The 24,842-nt window shown below is 45.4% G+C and overlaps 1 protein-coding gene across 1 annotated transcript in view; it reads right to left on the bottom strand.

Moving 5' to 3' along the window:
- Positions 1–24,842, bottom strand: part of ADAM12 (ADAM metallopeptidase domain 12) — a 335,474-nt gene that overhangs the window by 123,622 nt on the left and 187,010 nt on the right. The window contains exon 4 of the mRNA XM_026494364.4: positions 8,906–8,984. Within this exon, the coding sequence (XP_026350149.2) occupies positions 8,906–8,984 (79 nt within the window). The remainder of the gene's footprint in view (positions 1–8,905; positions 8,985–24,842) is intronic.

Genomic DNA, 24,842 nt, shown 5'->3' with positions numbered 1-24,842 from the left:
CAGTGGCCAGGAGCTCCGCTCAAGATCTGATGACATGGGCTTGAATCCTTTTCAGCTGTGGGTTTGATCTAGTTCTTTAACCCCTGTACATCTCAGATTCCCATCTGGGTATAAAAATAGCAAACACTGATTTATTAGGAGGATCAAACAATGAAATGTCTGAAAAGCACTTTACATCATGCCTTGCATATGGCTGATGCTGACTGAATGCTAGCTGGCGTACTGGGCACTCAGCACACATTTGCTGTTGGGTGAGCATCTGAATGAAGGACGCACGCACGAGGAGAGCGGTGTGTCACCACGGAGAATGCGCATCCTGGTCTAAGAAGTTTGGACTTGAGTGAAGGGGCACTGAGGAAGCTACTGAGGACTTAGGAGGGTCAGAATAAGTACCACAGGGAATGGCACACCTAGAAAGATGTTCTGGAAGGACCACTGAGGCAGGAATAGGGGCTGGATTGAACCTAGGTGAGACTGTGAATGGGAAGCAAAGGGCAGGTGGCTGTGACGTCTTCTGGCTGGGCAGAAGGCAGGCCCACGCCCGAACCGAGACGGGTCCACGGGCCAGGAAAGGGTGAGAGATGCAGTGAGGCAGGGTCGCCGTGGGTTACGGTCAGTGCCTCAGTTGGCGGAAGAACAGGGCAGTCTTCTGGGAAGGGTGCATGGATTGGGTGGGTGTGAAGCACAGCGTAGGCCAGGAAATTCCATCCATGTCAAAGCATTTCCTAGGAGTCCGAGAACTAGCCTTGCTCACACCTGCTACACTTATCGGGTGTGAAGGACCTGTGACTTCCCTCCTACATCCAGAGTCATCTTTTCATCCGTTTCTGATGCTCTCTGTCGAGAAATGAAGTTGACGTCCTAATATCCACTTGCCCTGACATGTTTAGTCCAAGCCAACTGCAGAGATTCGACTCCTAATTTTTTTTTTTTTTTTTAGAAAGGGAGAGAGAGAGTCGGGCATGGGGGGACAGAGGAAGAGGGAGAGAGAATCTCAAGCAGACTCTGCTGAGCACGGAGCCCGATGCTGGGCTCAATCCCACAACCTGAGATCATGACCTGAGCCGAAATCAAGAGTCAGACACTAACTGACTGAGCCACCCAGGCGCCCCTCGACTCCTTTTTGATAGGAAGCATTTGCCCTGGAAATGGATAGGATGTCAAATAATACTTTTGATCAAAATATTGGATTCCATGCCGATCTGGTGTCCAGCCTCAGTTAACACTGACTGGTCTCCTATTGGCACCCACCAAGCAAATGTTTTCACAAATTTTTCTAAGAGAAACACACACAACAAATGGGACCTTTCTGGCCATGGCTCATGCGTCTAAGGTCAGACATTCCCCTTCTCTGTCTCCATGGCCCTGGCCTCAGCAGCTATGTCCCCTCCCCTGGGCTTTAGGCTTTTCCAGAAGAGCCAGCTGCCTGATCTTGCCGTATCCCTGCTCTTGCTTTCTCCAATTACCTCTTGGTGTTGCCACCAGTGGGTCTTTCCGAGCCTATTCTGGTCATGACACCCCCGGGGTTGAGACCTCTTATGCCTTCCCAGTGTTCCTCCCCGACAACCAAATGTATCACCGTGGCCTCCAAGGCCTCCACACTCCGGCCCCTGTCAACTTTGAAACACTCCCCTGCCTGCAAGTAAAGCTCAGCTGAGCCCAGAATGTCCTTCCCTCACACATCCCCTGGTTCATGCCTCCTCAACCTTCAGATCTCAGTTCACAGGCTCCTTCCTCCATGAAGACTTCCATGATCCCTTAGACCAGATTAGGCCCCTCAACCTTCCCTTCAGCGCACTTATCAGAGATTTTTGATTAGGTGTGATATTCTTGGAAAAATGTCGGTCTCCTCCTTCTGGCCCCACATGGGCCTCCTTGTCTACATTCAACCCTCAGTGGCAGCCACAGGGCCAGGCAGAGCGGAGGTGCTCAGTGCCTGGGTGACAGATGGGCGCCTTCCCACCGGGGCACGGACAACACGCGGGACGCGTTCTGGAGCGTTATTCCGGCCTCTCCCAGAGTTGTCTTCTGAGATGCAAATAGCACAAATGTCACGTGTGTTGTCTCCCACAGGCCTTATTAAAAGTAACAATATAAAACATAATCTTCCCTCAGATGTGGCCAGCAAAGGATAAAGCCACAAATATTTCAGCCTGTCAGGACAATAGAGAGATAAAAGACAAGCGATTAATTCCAAAATTAAAATCAGCCACTACCGAGTCTGTCAACCAGCTTATACTGATGGTTGAGAGATGAAATTTTAAAAAAGAGGGTACTATAGCCAAAAGTGGTTCTTATTTTTATATTATCTTAAATTTAGGAAAATTCATTGTGTGCTGACTTCAGGGGATAAGAGGATGAGTCAGCACATTTCTTTTTTGTTCTCCAGCCTGATTCAATAAAAACAAAACCCCAAAAGCTGCGTCTGTCTCCTCACCGTGAAAGACAAGACGAGGTCATGGACTCTGCTCAAGGGGTTTCTGCTGGAAGGACCTGCTGTCTAGGGCTGTGGGTTCTCGTTGGTGGGGAAGACTGTTCACTCCTCATCTTTACAGTAACATGGCTGAAGGCTGAGAATGGGAGCAAAGGAGGGGGACAAAGTCGATGCTGGATTACAAGACAAGTCGTTCTCTTTCTAATTGTACGAGCGACATGTGCTTGCTGTTTCTGGAGTTTTGGGGTTTGGGGGTGCCAGTTAACCTATCCTCCAGTTGCTTCACCTGTGGGAGCTAGATTCAAAGAGTCAGATGAAGATCCAAATACACTTTCAGTTTAATTACCTTAAAAAAAAACAACAGGGGGGCTTCTGGTATATTCAGTTAGGCCTAGGTGGAACTGAGGCACCGTGCAATTTCCAACCTTCATCCCACCCACTCCATTCTTGCTGGCCAAGCCTCGGGGCTCATGTCAGGGAGACAAGGGCTGCAGATCACTGTTGCTGACAATACTCCATGGAGGGAGTGGGCAAGCCTCAACCACCATTGACCGAGGGAAGACAGCAAGGCTAGACTCATGGCCCTTCCAAGCCCAGGCCCTCCCCGCTCTCCAATGAGCAGGGACCAAGGTTGTCAGGCCTGCTCGCTCCCACCCTCTTCTCCCTATAAAAGACATTTCCATGCAGAGAAGCAAGGGACGAGTAGAGGGACGGAGTAGACATCTGCCTGTCTATACAGTGACCTTGTAGAAAAACAAGAAGAAAGAACAACATAATCCTCCCACCTGCCGCATACACACAACAATCACAGGAAATAGAAAAATCCAGAGTCTCCCCACACAGAGACGGCCGCTGTTAGCGCTCTGGCGCGCTACCGTCTGGCTAGTCTCTCAGATGGCTACCTTTGCAGCCTACAGCCTGCACCGTCCAAGGCCCTAACAGACCCAGCTGCTGTCTGTTTTACCTAATCCTCTGTCTCTTCTTCTCTCTTATCATACTTGTCTTCCCAAACGAGAAAAAAGACAAAAATTGCCTAAGAAAAGGAAAATTAGTAAGGGAGCTTGAAACCAAACCCACATAACTGGTAGAATAACTCTGGGAGCCAATCTTACACGTTTTGGGTGTGTCCATGCTAGAAGAGTGCCACTCACCCTCACGTACGACAGGGAAGCAGAGGACTCAAGCTTACTGTCACAGCCCTGCTCAGATCTCTTTTTTCTGCTTCTATTTGGAACAGCAATTACACTGTGATAACTATAAAGCATATATTTAATGAGAGCATCCCAGGAGAAAAAACGAGAAAAAACTAGGAAGCCAAGTGTGAGGTGATGGTGCCAAGGACCGGATCTAAGGTCAACCCTCAGGTCTCATTTTTGACCTCCATCTTTCTCCTGGGCTCCAGATTCATATACCCAGCTGCCTATTGAACACCTTTATTTGGCTGTCCCACCGCGGACTCAACAGGGACAAACCTGTCCTCACTGTCCCTTCTGCCTTCCCAAACCAACAACTGCTCTTTAATGGTGCCAGTGAGAAGACATGGCCCACTGACTGTCTAAGCAGAAGGGACTGAGTACTTTTGGTGACATCCCCGTCATCCACTGTCACCGGATCTTGTCTCTTCTGCCTCTTCAAGTTTTCTTGACTCTGGCCAGTTCCATCCATTGCAAGGCTACTTCTGTGGGCAAAACCTTCGTCAACTACATTAGGTCCCTAACAGATTTTCTTGCCTCTGGTCCATCAGCGATTCTGCCGATCTTCCTTCCACTCTGCCATCAGTGACCCTTTCTAAAGTACAGGACTGAACATGCCATTTCTCTGCATGAAAACCTTGGAGAGCTTCCAATTTTCCATAAGATCAAGTCAAAACTCTTTAGTACTAAAGGGTTTCATACCAACTTTTCTCTTCTGTACTCATTTTTAGAGACTTAGATTAAATATCATTTCCTTAGTGAAGTGGCCTCCAATGAGCTAAACTTAACCACGGCCTCAACAATGTTCCAGGGTATTCTGTACACACCTTCAATGGTAGCAACTATATTAAAACATAAGTATTTTCAAGTTTTTAAAACACCCTACCCTATGACTAGAATTTATATGCTGAAAAATATGTTTTATTCAAACTATATCCCCATAGCCTAACAGTGTCAGCACACAGTAGGTGGTTAATAAATGTTTGCAGAATGAAGGAGTAAATGAATGAACTGACTCTGGGTGGCATCAACCAAGATGCTGTAGGAGCCACCTCAGTTCTGGAAAGTCTAGTCTATGCAAGGTGCTGCGTCAGGCTCTAAGGGGACGGAAAGGAGATACAAAAAAACTTTTCTTGCCCATAAGAGCTCTTATAATCTACATTATAAATACTATGGATTATATTTGAAGAAATAATAACAGTTAAAATAATACTTTTCATCTACAGATATTAATACATTAAATTATATGATTAGATACACTGATGTTGAACTATCTTTGCATTCCTCAGATAAGTACCATTTGTTCACAAAGTAGTTTTAAAAAACATGTGCTGGATATGATCTGTAAATATTTTATTTAGAATTTTTGCAATTATGTTCATAATTGAAACTAGTCTATAATATTCATGTTGTGGATGTTCTTTTTCTGATTTTTGTGGCTCCTCTCTCCTCCCTTAAAAAATTAAAAAAAAAATTCTCAGGGACTATTTGTTCTTCATAGGCTTAGTAGAAGTTACCTGATAAAATATCTGGGTTTGACATTATTTTGGGGGGATTTAAAAAACACTATTTTTGATTTAATTTATTTATATAGTTATATTTAAATTTTTGTTTCACCTTGAACAGCATTAAGAATTTACATTTTTAAGAAAATGGTTAGTCATGTTGATAGCATTCCTGTGATTCTCAAAATCTCTGTATGGCAATAGTTAGTCCCATCTTTGTGTTCTTAATACCATTACTTGGGAATTCTTCTTTCTTCTGGATTAGATTTGTGTTTTATTCATTTTATGAATATTTTCAAAGAACCAGCTTTTGGGTTAATTGATTCTCTCAATTTTTTTTGGTCTTTTCACTAATTTCTGCTCATCTCTTAAAATCTTCACTTCTGAGAGGTATATTTGAATCTCCCTCTCTGGTTGTGGATTTGTCATTTTATTGTAATTCCTTTGATTATCGCTTCACAGGTTTTGAGGCTATTTTACTGGTACATATAGGTTCATAGTTATTACCATTCTTTTGAATTGTTCCTTCTATCATTAAGTAATCAACCTCTTTACCTATAATGATGTTGTTTTTTTTTTTTGCCTTAAGATCTAGCTTGTCCGATATTAATGCTACGACAGCAGCTTTCTTTGGGTTAATATTTGTCTACTATATATTTTCTACTCCTTTCACAACCATCTTGTATTTTGAGTGTGAATCTTGTAAAAATTATGTAGCTGGATTTTAAAGTTCTAAGCAGATAATCTGTTTTTACTTTAACAAACAGATTCAATCTATTTACATATAATTAGATTAATATGTTGACTCATTTTTATGTAATTATCTTGTGCTTTATATTTACTCTGCTTTTCAAATCCTTTTCCTTCTTTCCTGCCCTCTATTGAGCTGAAACACTATTTTTGCTCACCGTCTATTATTTGGAATTACACATCTGCTTCTCTATTCTTTTAAGGGTTATACTTACATTTGCAAAATATTTATCAAAATCTAAGGTTAATATGTATCTGTATTATTCTCAAGTACAATACAAATTCTTAAATTGTTTTAAATCTATTTGCTCATCTTGTCTTAAAACATCCGAATTTAGTCATTATTGTGGTAATTATTATTTTCAACAGCTTACTTTGATTTACTCACATGCAATTATGTTGCTTACTGTTGCCTCCGACATCCTACCCTTGCCTCTCATTCCATTTCTTCCTGCAATAGCCTTTGGTAGGTACTCTGTTAGAATTTGAGAGTAGTACATTCTCTTTGTGTGCAAATGTATTTTACTATTATTTTTGTAATTTTCTGCTGGCTTTCTGAAATTTTAATTTTGTAGTTGCTGACGAGAAGTCTGTGGTTGGTTTGATTGTCATTTCGCACAAATGTCTCTTTTCTCTCAGGTGGTTTTACAATTTCATTTTTGGTGGTCTGCAGTTTTACTACAAGCCTTCCTGGAGGGAATTTATGTTTATTCTTCCTGCCTGGGATGCATGCCTTTCTTCAATTCCGGGACATTCTCATCACACTCTGTTTAAACATTGCTTCTTTCCTATTTTCTTTCTTTCTACATCTTTACTCTGGAATTTCTTTTTTTAAAGAATAGATTTTATTTATTTATTTATTTATTTATTTATTTATTTATTTATTTGAGAGAGAGAGAGAGAACGCGCATGAGTGGGGGGTGGGGCAGAGGGAGAGGGAGAATCTCAAGCAGACTGCCCAGCTGAGCATGGAGCCGGACGCAGGGCTCGATCTCATGACCCTGAGATCATGGCCTGAGCCAAAATCAAGAGTCGGATGTTCCACTGACTGAGCTACCCAGGTGCCCCTTCACTCTGGAATTTCTATTAGGCCTATTCTGTTGTCTTTAAAATATTTACAATTTTCTCCGATTTTTCTATTATCTTGCATTGCAGAAGTGCTGATTCTCTTGTTACTCTTGTCCGCCAATGCTCACTTATGGCGTCTTTTCTCACTGTGTTTTGTAATTTTGCTTTGGGTTCATCATTATTCTTTGTTTTCGGCATGGGCATCTCATGATCTGAGTTGTAGAAATAGCCCTACAGAACTATTTTGGGTTGGCTTCAGCCCAGGGGACCCAGGATTGCTGATTTGGGACCAATCAGGCTATGACTGGTCCCAATATATTTTTGAGGTCAATATATTGACTGGGAATTACTTTTCTATGCAGGTATTAGAAATTTAAACACCAGTCCACCCCACTGCAAACATAGACTTATAAGGCTAGCTGGGGTTTTGACTTCTCTATTTTTTATGCGTGCTTTCTTCAATCCATGATACCTTGAGACAATTCTTTGTTGTCCCTTCTCTGGACTAGAGTGTTTCTTGTCCCTTTTTCCCAGAGGAGGCAGCTCTCTGGGGGCCCAGTTTTTGTGGGACTCTCAGTTGTACGTGCCCACTTCTCTTGCCCCAAATCCCAAGCACCAGGTAGCCCTTTGAGGTCCCATAACCCCAACTCACCAGCCTACTCTTCTTTTTTTTTTTTTTTTAAAGATTTTATTTATTTATTTGACAGAGACAGACAGCCAGCGAGAGAGAACACAAGCAGGGGGAGTGGGAGAGGAAGAAGCAGGCTCCCAGTGGAGGAGCCCGATGCGGGGCTCGATCCTGGAACGCCGGGATCACGCCCTGAGCCAAAGGCAGATGCTTAATGACTGCGCCACCCAGGCGCCCCACCAGCCTACTCTTCTGAGCTTACATCCCCTCTTTGTTTCTGCCTCTGGGGATTTCTTGGACTCTCTTTCAAGCTTGACCAAGTATTAACAAAAGTTCATAGATGGTTATATTTTATCCAGGACTTCTATGTGCTTTCTTCAGCCTGGAAATCAGTGTCAGGTCATTCCACCAAATTGCTATGAGTCTGAAGGTATCACTTTGTATTTGCCACGTGCCAAACACATGATAAATAAAACAAGCGTTGGCAGAGTTCACAGAAGGGAGAAATCCCTGCCGACACTCATAGGTGCTTGACAACACTTCAACTGCAAAGGTAAGGCCTTCCTCTAAGCTAATTCTTTTTAAAACAAATATCCACAGCTTTTTTTTTTTTAAGTAATTTTCCTAGTCCTCAGAGGGCAGCAACTCTCTTTAAATCCCTATACTCACACACACAGGCTGAGCACAGAGGGTATCCAGGAAGCACTTGTTAAAGGATCAAATAAAATAAGCATCTTGTCCAAGTTATATATAAAACTTCAAATACCAGGAAAGCTAAAAGGTGATAAAGGTCGTGTTATAGTAACAATCATGATATAGAACCATATTATTTATGGTGGATTTATCGTTTATACAAATAAATGCCTTAGGCATTATGTATGGCAGATACACTTATAATAGGTAGATTACACTTCTAGTAAGTGGGGTACATTTATAGGTTAAAAGAGTCAGTTCTCCTTTGAATTTCTTCAAGATACTTAAAGTGTCACACAGCTAAATTCAGCCCAGGGATGACTGTTTTCCAAGCCATCTCAAACTCTGGCTAGGTTTCCTAGAAAGGATTTGCCTAACCAAACATCCCCTGGTGATTAGAAGGTGGTTTCAAGGTCAGCCTTACCTCCAAGGCCTGTCCTGGCACAAAGCTGGCCAGAGCCGCGTTTTCCTGGAGCTAGGCTGTAATGCCCAAATCCTGTGTGTTGCCCAGGGATCACATGCACAGGGGGTCTAAGTGAAGAACCTGGGCGTGCAATTTTGCTAGGACAAAACAGCCGCAAAGCGCAAGCCCAGATTTGATAGCACAGGGTCAAGGGGTTCTTGTAGGACTTACCGTGTGATTTCGACTGAGGGAGATATCAGTGCCATCTTGCAGATAATGAGTTTCTGTGAAACTGCTAGCAATGAGACCTCTGTGGAAAAACAGAAACAACACAAGAAGATGAGTGTAGCATCGTATTGATAGGTTGCTTGTGAGTTTCTAGGCCACAAGGCGACCAGCATCTGACCCATCCTTATTTTACAGATGACCCAATGAGGCTCCCAAAGGGCCTTCCACCGGCGCACGCAGCCACACATGCACACGTGTGCACGTGCTGGAAATGCACAGAGCACACACTCTTCCTCAAACTGCATGTGCAGGCTTCCAGGCTGGAGAATTACCTGCCCGGCAGTCACCAGGCCCTCCCATCTAGAATCAATGGCGCCGCCACCTGTTGGGAAAATAATTCTGAGTCCACAATATCGCCCCTGCTGATACTTCCTCGGGTGGGAGAAACAGCTATCGATATGAAAATGTCAAAGAAGAGTTCAGAACAACAATGAAATGTTCAAAGCAGTGCTCCGGGGGGTGAGGAAAAATGATTTGGGACACGCCGAAATATTGAATTTTCAAGATAAATTGAAAGGGGGAGAAAGAGCCCTCTCTGTCCCAACTAAAGCTGTATGTGGGTTAGCAGATCCTCACTGATGAGAGCAAAGCATGAGTTTCTTTAGGTTTTAAATTATCTAGCCGTTTCTTTGGTAATATGCGCTATTTTGTGTTTTTTCAACAGAACTATGACAAACAGTTCCTGTGCACCTCCTAGATGTCGGGTGCTGTACTTGCTGCTAGGGTACATGGGTAAATAAGGACACTGTGGCCTGGTGGGTGACAGAGGAAACACCGCCCCGTGCGGGGAGGGGGCGCCACAGAGGTGGGCACGGTCTCACTGGGTGAATGGAACATGGTAGGTGGGATGTTGCGAAAGGAGAAGGCTTCACACAGGAAGCCTGCAGCTGGAGCAGCTGTTGGCCAGACAAAGGAGGGGTGGGAGGAGAAGGGAATTCCAGGCGGAGGATGGCAAGGCCAGGAGACCTAAGGTCTGAAATCTGGGGAGCCGGGTTGGTGCGAGATGGGGAGGGGTCCCTGTACATGGAGCCTGGGTTGTATCTGCCTGGGCGATAAGGAGTTGAGAGCTGTCTTAAATACCAGACCTGCCAATGCGGCTGTCCGTCCCCCGCCCCCCACCCCCACCCCCCAGCCTTCAGAGAACGGGCTTCACACTGTTGGGCGTGCTGGGGGTCACTCCACTTCCAGTCCACAGATGAACCTGGGGCGCAAGCGAGCCCATCAGAAATCTTCCCTGCAGCATGGTGTGAGCTGGGGCCTCCAGGAAGAGGTCTTGCCTCCTTGTCAAAGCTCCAAAACTATGCTCACTGGGCTTCCTTCAGCCCAGTCCCTTATTTTCCAAGGACGCTGCCCCGGGGGCCAAGCCATCACTTGACTATGGCAAAGGGGAGAAAGGGGGAGGCTTTCCAGGTGTGCGGGGGACCCACTCTGCCTCTCCTCTTCCCCAATAAACCCCCCTCCTTGGCTTCAGTTGGCTTGAGTTGGGTTTTGCAACCAGAGTGCTGACAAACAGGGAAGAGACAGAAGTGGGAAATTATAGATGCAACAGATTGGGAATATTTTCCTTACAGTCCATCTCTCCAGCTTCTCTCCCAACTCCATCCAGAACTGAAAGCAGTCTCCCTATTTTACATGGATTTCAATATATTTCAGATCTGCCTGGCTTAAACCAGTTAGAACCATACAGTGGTCTGACTTGTGCTCTATTTACCAGCGAATGTTGGAGAAGCGTGTGCCAAAATAAAACAGACGATCCCTCACACTCACTGACAAAGGTACATGGATCCTCCTGCACCCCCCCCCCCCGCCCCACCTTCACTCTGCACAGATCATGCTGGGGGAGGTTAACCTCCCTGTTGCTTTTGGTCTCAAATCCTCATCTTCTAAGTGTCCCTCCTGCAAGCTGTCAGCGGGCCCTCTGGACAGGCTCACTGCCAGGAAGACTGCAGCCCTGCTGGGATGGGCAGGGGCAGGTGGGAGAGGTGTGGGAGGCTGGTGACCTTGACCGGGACAGCTACAGGGGAGGCCAAGGCGATGGGGACAGAAAAGGTCAATGAATCTTTCCAGAGTGTGGTTCTGAAGGGAAGCAGAGAGATGGAGTGTGAAGTCAAGAGGCAGGGGCTTGAGGGGAGAGGGTCATCTAAAGGGACAGGCTGGAGAAATGGGGGCGGGGCAAAGCAGTAGGAGCCTGCAGGAAGTTGCAGGGAGCACAGGGGACGGTGAGGAGGGGCGCTATGGCCTAAGTGACACAGGGCCTCTAACAGCCTCACTGCTCCTGGTGAGGGAGGGGTTGGTTGGCTCCAAGATCAGAGAGAGGAGAAAAAGAAAAATGTAATATAATTCCAATTATATTATTTTTACTTAAATTATTTACTGTTTGTTCATAATTTTATAATTTTGCTTACATTTTTAAAATACTCTAGTAATTCCACTCTTGACAGCTCTAGATCCTTATTTCGAATGAACCTAATGCTAAGAGGAGTAACACACACAAGAATTGGTAGAGAGATAATTTATAACACAAAGAGATAGCATTTTAAGGCTTTCTAACCGAAAGCTAGTTTGAATGGATGTCCAAGGAGAAGACTCACTTCATGTATGAGAGACGTGGAAAATCTGCCAGGAAGGCCAGGGAATTGGAGAAGATGAGATTTGTTAGACGACGTCAGCAAACTTGTGGACGAGGAATTTTGGGGTACACCGGCAGAAAGATTAATGGTAAGGTTTTTTTTTTTTTTTTTAAGATTTTATTTATTTGACAGAGATAGAGACAGCCAGCGAGAGAGGGAACACAAGCAGGGGGAGTGGGAGAGGAAGAAGCAGGCTCATAGCAGAGGAGCCTGATGCGGGGCTCGATCCCATAATGCCGGGATCACGCCCTGAGCTGAAGGCAGACGCTTAACCTCTGTGCCACCCAGGCGCCCCAATGGTAAGGTTTTAAAACGTGCCTCTGTACAGTAATACAAAGACCTATGGATACTTCTGCCTTTAAAAACCTACGGCTTCAATGCACTACTAGGTATTTCTCTAAAGGATATAAATGTAGGGATCTGAAGGGGCCCCTGCACCCTGATGTTTATAGCGATAATGTCCACAATAGCCAAACGATGGAGAGAGCCCAGACGTCCACTGACAGATGACTGGATGAAGAAGATGTGGTCTATATATACAATGGAATACTACTCAGCCATCAGAAAGAATGAAATCTTGCCATTTGCAACAATGTGGATGGAACTAGGGGGTATTATACTAAGGGAAATAAGTCAGAGAAAAGCAAATACCATGCCGTTTCACTCATATGTGGAATTTAAGAAACAAAACAGAAGAACATAAAGGAAGGGAAGGAAAAATAAAATAAGATGTAAACAGAGAGGGAGGCAAACCATAAGGGACACTGAACTCTAGGGAACAAACTGCAGGTGGCTGCAGGGAACATGGGTGGGGGTGGGGTAAGTGGGTGATGGGCGCTAAGGAGGGCACTGGATGCAATGAGCACTGGGTGTTACATGCAACTGAGGAGTTGTACTCCTGAACCTACTATATTAACTATATTGAATTTAAATAATTAAAAAAAAAAAAACCTTCTGCTTTTCCTTGTTGTCCTAATGTCACTTAAACAGAAATACAATGTCAGTCATACTCTGGGCTCTGAAGCGTTCCTAAGCATCACTGCAGTTTCCTCTGTTGAAAGAGGGGGAGGCTGGCTGAGCAGTGCCCGAGAGTGTCCCCTGAAGCTAAGACACGGATGACACTCCTTTTTGAGTTTTTCTCATAGAATCTGGGAAAGAAATGGCTTTGATGCAGGCGCAGGGACAGCACCGTGGGCGTTAACCTTCTCAAAGGGAGGGAGGCAGGCAGTCAGAACAGATGCCCAGGCGCCACGGGCGTGGCCGGCACCCTGAGCTCAGAGGGGCCGGACCAGCTCCTGCCTCAGTTTCCCAGGAGGGACTGGGATTAGGAGATGTAGGGTGGCCAGCTGGCATGGCCTCTGGGGCCCCTCGGCAACGCTCAAGCCACAGGTCTGTGCTTCTGCACGGGGCTCCAGGAATTGGATGTCCATGGGCCCCACGCTGCACAACAGGACCCATCCCACTCTCTGCCCTGACCTCCTCTCAGCACCAGATGGTCCACCTCATGTTTCTCTCTGGCTGCAATGAGCTGAGGGCAGTGATGGACCTGTCCAGGCCCCACTTTGGGGTCATGCACTCCCCTGCTTAAAGCCCCGAATGCCTTCCCACCGCACTTGAAATGAATTCCCGATGCCCTCCATGCTCTCCAGGTGCTCACAATTTTACCCCCCCCCCAACATGCCATGACTGCTTTCCTGTGACTCAGTCTACCCCAGCCAACACTGCCTCCTGGCACGTTCTAGAACATTTCATACCCTAGCCCACTTAGACTCTTTGCATTTGTCCTGCCCTGTGCCTGGAAAGTCCTCTACATGGTTTTTTGTGGGGTTGGCTCCCTTTTGTCTTTCAGGTATTAGTTTAAATGTCTTTGCAGAGGGGGTGCCTGGGTGGCTCAGTCGTTAAACGTATGCCTTCAGCTCTGGGTCTGATCCTGGCGTTCTGGGATCGAGCCCCGCATCAGGCTCCTCCACTGGGAGCCTGCTTCTTCTTCTCCCACTCCCCCTGCTTGTGTTCCCTCTCTCACTGGCTGTCTCTCTCTCTGTCAAATAAATAAATAAAATCTAGAAAAAAAAATGTCTTTGCAGAGGGTCCTTTCCTGATCATCTTCCTGGAAGTGGCCTCCATCACCGCCACTCCCCACGTTATAGAACCCCTTTGGTTTTCTTATTGTCTGCATCCCCCTAAGATTCTAAGCTGCAGGGGGGCTCTTTGCTCATCACTGTGGCCCTATGCCCAGTCCAGACCCTGTGCCAAACCCTTTATAGCATCTCATTGAATCCTGATAGTGCTAGTATCTGGCTCTGTGGGTTAGATCCCATTTTTATCCCCATTTAAACAAGGAAACTGAGATATGGGGCGGGGGGGGGGGGTTAAGTGACGCACCCAGGATCACAGCATCTGGGCGGCAGGTGAGCGGTTTGGCGTAGGACCCACGCTCTTCACCACTGTGTGGCGCTGTCTTTACAGGCTGCTCAGGAGCTGTGGCAGAGTGTCCCCAGCAGGTGCTGTGTGGACGGTGGGATAAGCATGCATCAAAGGGAAAAAGATGGACAAATGGATGGGTGGACAGATGGGCGGATGAATGACTGAATTTCAGGGGGATGCCACAGGCATAGTCTTTTTGTCTAGGGCTATCCCCTCCCAACCCAGGTATCCCGTGTCTCATGTCTTTCTTAGGGACCATGACTTGCTGAGGAACTACAGTTGAAACTGAAAATGTGCTCACTCGAGGCTTTCTAAGATGTGTGTCTAATTTAAAAGGGCTAGAAGTCAAAGTTCCCTTGAGAAAACAGAGAGGCAGTCGGACGACGGCCATATTGGAAATGCAAGAGCAATGGGCCCACTTCCTTTAGATTTCCCCAAGGAGAAAATCCAATTAGATGGATTCTCTGTGTCAGCAAATGAAAACAGAAGGTGAATGCATAATTTCATGAGAACGTTCTTTTTCTCTGATTATTAGATGAGCTAATCTAACATGGAATTCTGTTCCTCTCTACACCAGAAAATAAAATGCCAGGAGTTGATTTTGCTATTTTCCATATATTTTGCTATTATAAGTGATACCTCAATATTCTCTCATTTAGTATGTATGCTGCTGGACATCAGGAATAAGACACCCCACAAACTCACCATCTGGTGAAGGACAGACCCAAAGAGTGAAGAGAGCTCCACGATGGAGATATGCCCAAAGCAGTGGGGGAGTTCAAGGAAAGGCTTCTAACCCAGAAACCAGCCTGAGGGAGGTGGTACCCAAGTAAGTCACAAAAGGTGGGGAAGAAGAAATCAAGTTGAAAGGGGATAGTGACATGGGATGTGGAGAGGAATGAGGAAGAGAATATTCCAGATAGGGGTAACCACATTCTCAGAAGCATGGAGAGTACAGGAGGAGCATGCTAGTGGGGGATGGGCACAGGAAATGGGAAGCTACGTGGAGTTCCAGGTGTTGGGGTGTAAAGTTTGAAGTAGGGAGACATACTGTTGCTCAGATAGGCAGGCTGGGTACTAATCCGACAAGTTGCAAGTGTTGCTGACCTTATTCCATATAATGGGGAGCCATTAAATGTGGCAGTGACCTGAGCAGACACAAGCTTTGGAGCTAAAGGCCACTACGACAGCCATGTAGATAAGACTTTGGGGGAAAGAAACAGGGGCATCTGGGTGGCTCAGTCAGTTAAGCGTCTGACTCATGATTTCAGCTCAGGTCTTGATCTCAGAGTTGTGATTTCAAGCCCCACATTGGGCTCCATGCTGGGCATGGGGGAAAAAAATAAAGAAACGCAGCAGGAAGCTGGTATGAGCAACCAAACAAATAGCCAGACCAAGATACGAGCCTTCGGGATGGGAAATTCAGACAAGGGCACAGAATTAGGAACCTCAGTTGACAAGTGAGAGGGTGAGTTCATACAGGAGGGAACAGAGACAGTGAGTTCAGTCGTGTCGGGTGTCAGGTACCTGGCAGACATGCTCGTGGATGTCCAGCAAGCAGCTGACTCGCTTGAGTGTAAGGTTTAGGGAATGGCTTGGGGTGAAGACAGAGTCAGAGACACTTAGACAGCACATGCTCTGTTTACAGGAGAACAGATACAATCTCGTCCTTTCCATCGAGCACTGTATTTTCTGATTTCAGTCTTTGGGTTTATCGGGCTAGAAACCATCATTTATGATTTACATTAAAACACAGTGATGTAGATAATGTTTTTCCTTATAAAGTTTCTTACCTTTCTGAAATGATTTGTGTATTGAAATTAAAAAAATTACCCCCAAATTGCCTTTTTAAAGTTAATATTGAAATGATCCCACTCTAAATGCACTATTATATTATTTAGTTCTATAGTTTGAATGAGATGGATTTCATCAAAATGACATATTTTGTTCCCCAAAGCATAGGAAAGCAGGAAGAAACACCTACTTATTTTTACTTGTGGTATCGCTTTCTCTGTCCTCCTGCCATTAACATCTCTCCTGTGTTCTGTCAGGACTCTGTTAGAGTCCTGTGTCTTGGTGACTTGTCTTCTCCCACATTGGGTAAGGGGCAGAAACTACATCCCTAAGCTGGCATAATGCCAAGCACACCGTAAGTGCTTAATAAATAAATGGATGACAAACGCAGAATCATTAGTATAGAAAAGCAACCCAATTTGGACAGAATGTGTTCAAACTAATTGGATCAATTAAAAAGAAAAGAAATATGGCTCCAAACTGTGGTCACTGATCCTGGAGGGGGTATGGGGTGGAGGACAGTCACGTTCACTCCCTTGTTATTTCAAGAATTCTAAATGCTGTCAGGTCATCAAGACCAACCCTGACAACTTGTCACCAATTCCAATTTCAGAACTGCTTAAATGAGAGAAAAGAATGCTAAGAGATTGGCATCAATTATTTAGAATATGAAAAACTCATTGATGACATGTCAACTTTTTTCTATTATTTCTTTGAAGACTACACATATGGTTTAAGGGTTTAATTATTCTGTGCAGCATATTCATGCAAAAGCATCACAAGACAGCTCTTGTTTGTCAAGGGCACTAGCAGGGACCACGGATACTCTGCAATTAAACCGCACACGCACTCGTGATCTCTCTAGCAAACCCATTTGGTATTCAAAGCATCCAACCCATTTTTTTTGCTGAAGATTTACTTCGCTACAAGTTATTATTCCACAAATTACCAAATCATTCATATATAAATTTGGGTAATGGTTTTCTTTACAAGAATTTGGAATACAGCTCTGAATACGTTCTTATGAGAGGGGTAAGCCATCTGGAGCTTCAACAAAATAAAACACATAATAAAAACCATAATTAAAAATCATGATCAGGATTTTCCCAGTTACTAAAATGAATATCCTTTATTGAAAATGATCTATTCCTCAACCAGAGCTAAATAAATATAGAGAAAAGATCGAGAGGAAAACCAATGAGTACCCAGACTGGATGCTTCGTACACTGAAAGAACTCCTTCTAGTTTTCAGTGAAAACTCTACAGTGGCCAGAGTCACGGGACTCCTCATGCTCATATCATTGGTTCTTAGGGACTCTTTTATGGAGAGATCAGACAACTGAATAATTCTCTATAAAGACAGTGCATTGAGGTATGAAATAAGAGAAAGAAAATGAAAAGAAAAAGAATCCAAGACCTGCCATTTTCTATGTCTCAGCTTTGCTTGAACTTCCTTCAGAGCCTAGTCTTGCAAATACTTATGCTTTTTGTTTTCCTTGCAGGGAAAGTCACCCTGGTAAATAAATGAAGCTCTGGGTTCTTGGTTTGGGGAGTGAAAGCAAAACCCCATCACCATGACCATTTACGACTGTCGTCCTCACCAGCAGTGCCACCTCCCTGCTGATGTTTGCTCATGGGATGTCAGGCCCTGGGACAACTGCTTTTCAAGTGCGCTTGAGAACTTTATGTTGGCAGAGACCCTGTGGTGTAGGGACTGTTACCATCTGCCCGGCAAAGAAGAGGGAAACACACAGAGAGGTTAAAGGACGTGTCCAAAGCCACATAGCCAAACCAGTGGAGACTGAACTTGGCTCTATTTGGCTCCAAAGTCCACCTTATCCTAACCACTGGTCAAGAGTGCTTTTCCAGGAAGAAATGTCAGCACGTGGTTCTTAAGGTTTGAAAAATAAGTAGCAGCAAATCACATTGTATCTCTTCCTGAAATAACTGTTTCCACCCTACAAAATGGGGCTTATGCTGTTTCTCATGGCACTCTACTCAATTTAGCTACAAAATTCAAATTATTTTTGGTTATAATTTCGGTATTTGGGGTCCTAACTATTTCGAGCTGTACAACTGTAAGAACAATGAAGCATTTATATCCGATGTTCTTTTGTTATTCTCTATTTGCTAAAATACTCCAAATGATTAAGCAACTCCCCCCCCAAGAATAAAAAAAAAGTTCCCTTTCCCCAGCTCTTTCTCATTTAGTTTCAATAACTATAATAAATAAAACCGTTGAGACAGCATTTTGGAAACTGTAGGGGACAATTAAGTTCCTTGCAAAATACTTTCTTAATGTACTGCTTTCATTTTGTCACAAATACACAGAATTTTGGATCAAATCATGGGGCAGTTACACTGAAGTCTGTGATTCCCATCCCTTGGGGTGCTTCAGACGACCCCATCCATCTGCAGGGTGAACGCATGACACGTGCCACCAGGGACGGCTGTAGACTCTGTAGAGATGTGTGTGTGGACAGTGGGGCCGTATTTGCCCACTGCCTTTTCCAGGTGAGATATAAGAGCAGGTGAACGATGAAGGGTTCCTGCTACTGCCCTCAGCTTCATTCTACGTAGGACTGAAGCGTCGTCGGGCTACTCTCTCCCCTTTTACGTGGCTACCTGCGGTTCCAGTGGTTTTTTGTTTTGTTTTGTTTTTTAAAGATTTATTTATTTGGGAGAGAGAGAGTGGGGGGGGGCAGAGGGAAAGAGAAAGACAGAATCTCAAGCAGACTCCTCGCTGAGCATGGAGCCTGACACGGGGCTCGATCCCAGGACCCTGAGATCATGACCTGAGACGAAGTCAAGAATCAGATGTTTAACCACCTGAGCTGCCCAGGCGCCCCTCAAAATCTTTTGAATGTGGGCTTATTAACTGCTCTGGGTGGTTCTTGAGGGGCTATGACTGTCTTCATAGCATGAGATTTATCAAGTTTAATTAACATATTTTTTTAAAGATTTTATTTATTCATTTGACACAGAGAGAGAGAGCACAAGTGGGCAGAGCACAGGCAGAGGGAGAAGCAGGCTCCCCGTTGAGCAGGGAGCCCGATGCGGGACTTGATCCCAGGGCCCTAGAATCACCACCTGAGCCGAAGGCTTAACCGCTTAACCGACAGAGCCACTGGGGTGCCCCCAGTTTAATTAGCATATTTTTTAGAAAAATAGGGCTCTGAGATAGGAAAAGTTGGAAACCCATTCATTCTGAAGGTAAATAAAGCCCCCTAGCTACTTTTTGCAGATGGGGTTGCAAGAATAGATTTTATAGGTCAGCTTACATGGTCCTCTTCAAACATTTCTGCCAACATAGGTAAAAAAGCTTTTTTTTTTTTAAGCTTCAAAATTTTCTTCCTTCTTTTGAAAAATAAGTTGGCCGTAATAGCAGCAGCAGTAGCTAACATTCATTTGAACTCCTACTAAGAAAAAGCACTCTATATGCATGATTTTATTTGATTTTTACAACAACCTTAGTGGGCTGATTCCTGTTTTGAGATGAGGAAACCAGGATCCTATAGGAGTTCAGTGACTTGTCTAGGGTCGCACAGCTGGAAGCGGGCAGACGGCCTGACTTCAGAGCCCAAGATCTTATTGCTGTGCTTGCATTTGCTTTTATTGCCCATCTTTCTTTCAAGGGACACGATTTAATATGCCAATTCCTGACTTTGAAAACAATTTGAAAGAAATTGTAGTCTGGGTTGGGTGGGTCTATTTACCATTTATTGCTAGAGGTTTGAAATGAAAAGGAGCAATTAGGGGCAGTATGAATCAGGGTTCTGTTCACCTCTAGTCTGAAGAATCATTACCTATGAGGAGCTGTTTTATGTGTATTGGCATAGAAAAGGTTGCCACTATTCCGTACAGAAAGGTGAAAAGTTCAGTAAGGTAAGTGAATGAAGAATGAAGCCCATTTATATTTTTTCGTTGGTGCTAAACATTATCTGGAAACAGTCGAGTAGGTTCGACACCAGAAGTAAAGTCAACCTTGACTCATGTTCTCGTTGCCCGTCGTGCCCTACAAGGCAAGTGGTATTTATAGCTGTAGCTCACTGAGCATCCCCACGGTCTATGATGGGGCAGGACACGTTCTAACTAGGGGTTCTGTAAATCTTTACCGTGACCATTTCATAAACGTAGAAACTGAGGCTCGGAGGTGTGAAGAAGTTTGCCCAAGGTCGCAAGGGATCGAGCGGCAGTAGCGTGAGGCTGTTAGATGCTGTCACACCGTGCACTCAGCCTTTGGCCATCACCTGTACATGGAAAAACCATGCATGCTTCCATTCCCTCCAGCCCGACGACATTCTTGGTGGATTATTTTAAGGAAGGCAGGACCCAGTGGAACAACTGAATATGGCATGCTAGGGGATGGAAGCCAAGGGAAGTGCCTCCAAGGGCTGCAAGCGTTGGGGTGGGTCTTCCTTATTCACTTTGGAGGCCCCGTCTCCTGCCTAGTTCCTGGCTCCCAAAAGGCTTCCAGTCAGTATTTGCAGGATACTTTGTCTAATATATTTCCAAGTAATACAAATTCAGACGAGGAGACACATCAACCTTCAAAATACATGGCTGGCAGCAGCAGAGCTGGTGGTTGACAGCAAACCCGGTTCCACCTTTTTCTTCTTTGTGACCTTGGGCATAAAATTTGACCTTTGTTGTATTAGAGTTCCCTCATCTAAAATGTGGATGATAGGACCTACTTCATGAAGTTCTTATGAAGATAATATATGTTAAATGCTTTGACACATGCCTGGCCCAGATTATCTGCTCAGTAAATGGGAGCAATTATTAGGATTCAAAACCCACCAGCTTCTGTCCCACTCACCCCCAACTCCCGGTTCCAAGTCACACCATCTTCTCTGGCCCGACCTTCTGCGACAGCCTCCCCACCAGACTCCGGTTTGCACGCTTGTTCCATCCCCACCCCTTTTCCACACAACAGCCAGAGTCAAATTTTTAAAGCAAATATCAGATCATGTCATTCTTCCACTTAAAACCCTACACGCCCTACTGACAGAGCCTGGAGGGCAGTTAAAATCCTGGTGCGTGGCCGTGCCCCGCCTCCCTGTCCATAGGCCCAGCTCACCTCACTAAGGCTCTGAGGCCTCCCTTTAATTTCTCAAGGCCTCCACCCTTCTTATCTTGCTCTGGAACATTCTTCCCTCTTTCTCTGCCTGGCCAGCTAATAGTCACCCTCACCCTAAATGACATTTTCTGGAGCAGCTTTCTCTGCCTGCCCCTTTCCACCTCTGATTCTTCTTATAGCCCCTCTTACAGGGACCAGCCCTGTTCCCACAGTGCTCACTGCCCTTCATTGCTCATCGGCTCTGTGACTTGTTTGAGGTTATATGCCCTCTATCTGGGCAGAAGCTCATCTGATTCCGTGTCTTCAGCTCTTATACTAGGGCCTGCGACCTAATAGGTATTCAATAAACATTTTTTTAAGGATTTTATTTATTTATTTGAGAGAGCGAGAGAGAGCACCAGCGGGGGGAAGAGGGAAAAGCAGGCTCCTTGCTGAGCAGGGAGCCTGATGTGGGGCTCGATCCCAGGACCCCGGGATCATGACCTTTACCGACTGAGCCCCCCAGGTGCCCCTCAATAAACATTTTTGAAGGAACCTAATAATCAAGAATGAGAAAACTACATCAAAGGCACTCACAGACAATACCGTCACTACTGATTTGCTGCTGTCTTAGGGTATGAGGTGTTTCTCCCTACTCCCCAAAACAAAACCCACCACCACCAAAAACACACAAAACCTGACAGATAAAAGATACTTAAAGGTTCCATCACCTAGAACAGACCTGGCCTTTTGTTCATACTGTGGAGTAAATAAATTGCCTTTTCTTTTTAATCTTCAAAGAGCAGTTTCTCAGTTTTTAGCATTAAAAAAAGGCTAGCCAGATTTGGAACCACCATATCAAAATACCTTTTAATCCATGGACCTAGAGCTTTAAATGAAAAATGAAATGACCGTGGTATGCACGAACCCTCCCCACACCTGCTGGTGTCTGAGAGGCTGCTGGTGTGAACGGGCACCTTCCACGGAACCCCACACTGGGAGTCCGGCCACACCGCAGGTCTGATGACCGGGTAAGCTGTTTCACAGAAGGCTGGATGCGGCTCAGCCCGTTTTCCTCACCCACACCGCTCGATGAAGAACTTTTATTAATTGGTGCTCTGAGGCAAAAGAGGGGATTTTCTTAGCCCCAGAGGAAGCCAGCCAGCCAGCTCCCAGGCAGACTCGCAGACTGGCCAGCTGGGCTCTCTTAAAAATTGACCTACATTGAACCAAACTCATAGGATGAGTGTTAGATCAAATTTGTTCCCTCCTGCTTACTCAAAGACAGTTCTGCTCTGCAAATTTCCATCCCATCACTGCCAGGAGATAGATGCCAGGAGTGACCTATGGCAGGGTAAAAAGACCCTAGCTTTCTCAAGTTTTCTCCACCAGCCCCTGAACTCCTCAGACCTTCTTGCTGACACTACCAAGCAACAGGCTGAGCTTGTGAAATGAATGTCTTGTTCCTTTTTTCAAAAAGGGCCCACTGGCTGTGAACCCGGGTATTCAGAGCCACGGTCAGGGAAAGCACACCCTCGTTCCCGTGATGGCCCACTGCCGTTGCCTGCTCACGTCCCAGAGGCTGAGTCACAGAGATCCCAAAAAAGCCACAGAGTTCTGCCAGCACCAACAGGCACCGATGTCTGTAAGAGATCCGGTTGAAAAGAACGGATCTTTGGGGCAAGGAAGGGCTGTAAAATGTAAAATTGTAAAATGAAACCGTAAGTCCCATCTGAATTCTGGTTGCTGTGTTCTTCATAGGAAGTATTCTTTTTTTCTTTTTAAAAGAAACCACAATAAGAAGTCCTTTTAATACCCAAGGTGAATATTTCTGATTCCCAGGAGCTATTCTCTCAAAGCTTACCTGATTAGCAATGGGGCATTTCTTTTCTTCTTTTCTTTTTTTTTTTTCTTAATACCTGGAAGCGTTTTGCATTTTGACCTAATGCCTTCGAGAACCCCCAGGGAAGAACCAAAGAGCGGACCCCAGTGACAATGGGCCATTGATGGATTTCTCTCCAGGATAAAGGCCAAGCCGATCAATATTCCCACAGCTGGGCCTCTGAACTACTTGCCTCGTCCACGTGGGCTCTCCTGGGGTAAATGAGCACTTTTCCTATTCAATTCCAGCCCCGAGGTTTATGAAGACTTTGGCTAATTCTAACAGCTAATTTTCCACGAGCACTTAAGTGGTCGAGTCAGAATGTGGCTGGGGATATTGGTTCCTGCCATTGTTCTTATGACAGGGTCACAGGAACTACCTTGTTGATTTCGTTAACTAACACCATACAGGGCCAACTATCACCCTAGGTCATGACCCACAGAGATCTTTACTGAGCATCCCAGACTCAAACCGTAAAACTGGTTAAAAACCACGACAAGGGTGCTGAGTTGGTTCATATCTGGTTGAAGCAGGGACCCACTACATTTATGAAAACCTCGGGGCTCATCAGCCATCAGCATTCCCAGTGTATGACTTGCTTCGTGCTCTTTTAAAAAGCTGCCAGCATCACAGCCGTGACAACACGTATCGCGCTCAGCTAAGACGGCCTCCCCCCCCCCCCCGCCCCCCCTCAAAATGTTCCTTCTCTAACCACGAAGTCTCCAAGCTGTCCTGGGTACAGGGCAAAGATGGATACCTACTGCATGCACCCGGCCTAGACCATTACTTCACTTCTCTGGACAGACTTTGGGCAGAAAAAAGACAAACATGCTTCCAACATTTCTGGCTGCCCAGTCACGGATCTGTTTCTCAGATGACAATATTGTGGTTTCTTTAAAAAAAGGAACACAGAGGAATACTTCCTATAAAGAACCCAGCAACTAGAATTCAGATGGGATTTATGGTTTCATTTTTACCCAACAATCTTGCACGCAAAGTTGGGGATTGGGATTACATCATATGTGCTACTAAACTCATATTCTAAAAACATGCTCCAGAAAGGAGTTCTTCATTAAAAGCTGAAATCTTTCCATGTGTCTGGGGAAAGAAACAGCGAACTATATTGAGGAGGAGGAAGGCACAACTTAATGATTAAAAAATGTAATTTACGGCGCTCTGCTTCGGTAATCTTTCCTAAATAGTTTCACGGAAAAAAAACCCAAAACTATAATCACCTGCAAGCTTATTGAATTAATCAACACTTCTCAGGGTCAGAAATCAGCGATGTATCCTGCGTGTCAGAAAGACACGGACCAAAGTAGGAAACGTGTAAAATGTCAAGTCGGTGCTCTTGACTTGTCCGCATGAGACTGGGCGTTTCCGGAGGGAAGCAATCCCACCTCGGCTCCGGGGGGCCACTGGTCGGCCCAGGACCAGCTGTTATCTGTACTAGTCCTGGGGAATTACTCATTCTGCTGGGTGTGACAGTGGCACTGTGGTCTCATAAGAAAATTCCACGTTATTTCAGAAATGCATATTGACATGTGGAGGGACAAAATGACATGGTATCTGGTGTCGGTTTAAAATGACCTCTGAGAAGAGGGGTTAGCGATAGAAGAAACAGGTGTGGCCGTGTCTTTACACCGACTGACTCTGGGTCACGGCGGTGTGGGCAGGGGGCACCGGGGACTCTGCTGGAGGCTGTCCTGGGCCCAGGCCTCCACAGGACGGTACCCACACCCAGCTGTGAGGGCCCCAGCTGCCTCCAGCCACTGCCCACCTGCCCTGTGGGCCGGACGCCCTCAGTCCAGACCACTGTGATGTGGGCACATTCGTATACTATTTTCTCTTCTCTTGAATACATTTAAAAGGCTTTAAAGTTAATGGAGGAATAGGAATGTGAAGAATCATGGTGCCGAGTGAGTCTCCTGGGCTGTTGGGAGAACACTCCTGAGAAATGTGGCCACGTTAGTCTGGGGCCTAGACACCAGGGGGAATTTCTGACTCTGGTCCTGAACACACAGGAGGGGGGTGTGTGGACCTGTCTCAGGCCAGGGATTCAGCCCCTCGAGGGACTTGGGCCTAGGAAGG

The sequence above is a fragment of the Ursus arctos genome, unplaced genomic scaffold, assembly GCF_023065955.2.
Source record: "Ursus arctos isolate Adak ecotype North America unplaced genomic scaffold, UrsArc2.0 scaffold_7, whole genome shotgun sequence".
Taxonomy (NCBI): domain Eukaryota; kingdom Metazoa; phylum Chordata; class Mammalia; order Carnivora; family Ursidae; genus Ursus; species Ursus arctos.
Note: the sequence above shows the minus strand (reverse complement) of the source record. Positions and strands in the feature narration are given on the sequence as shown.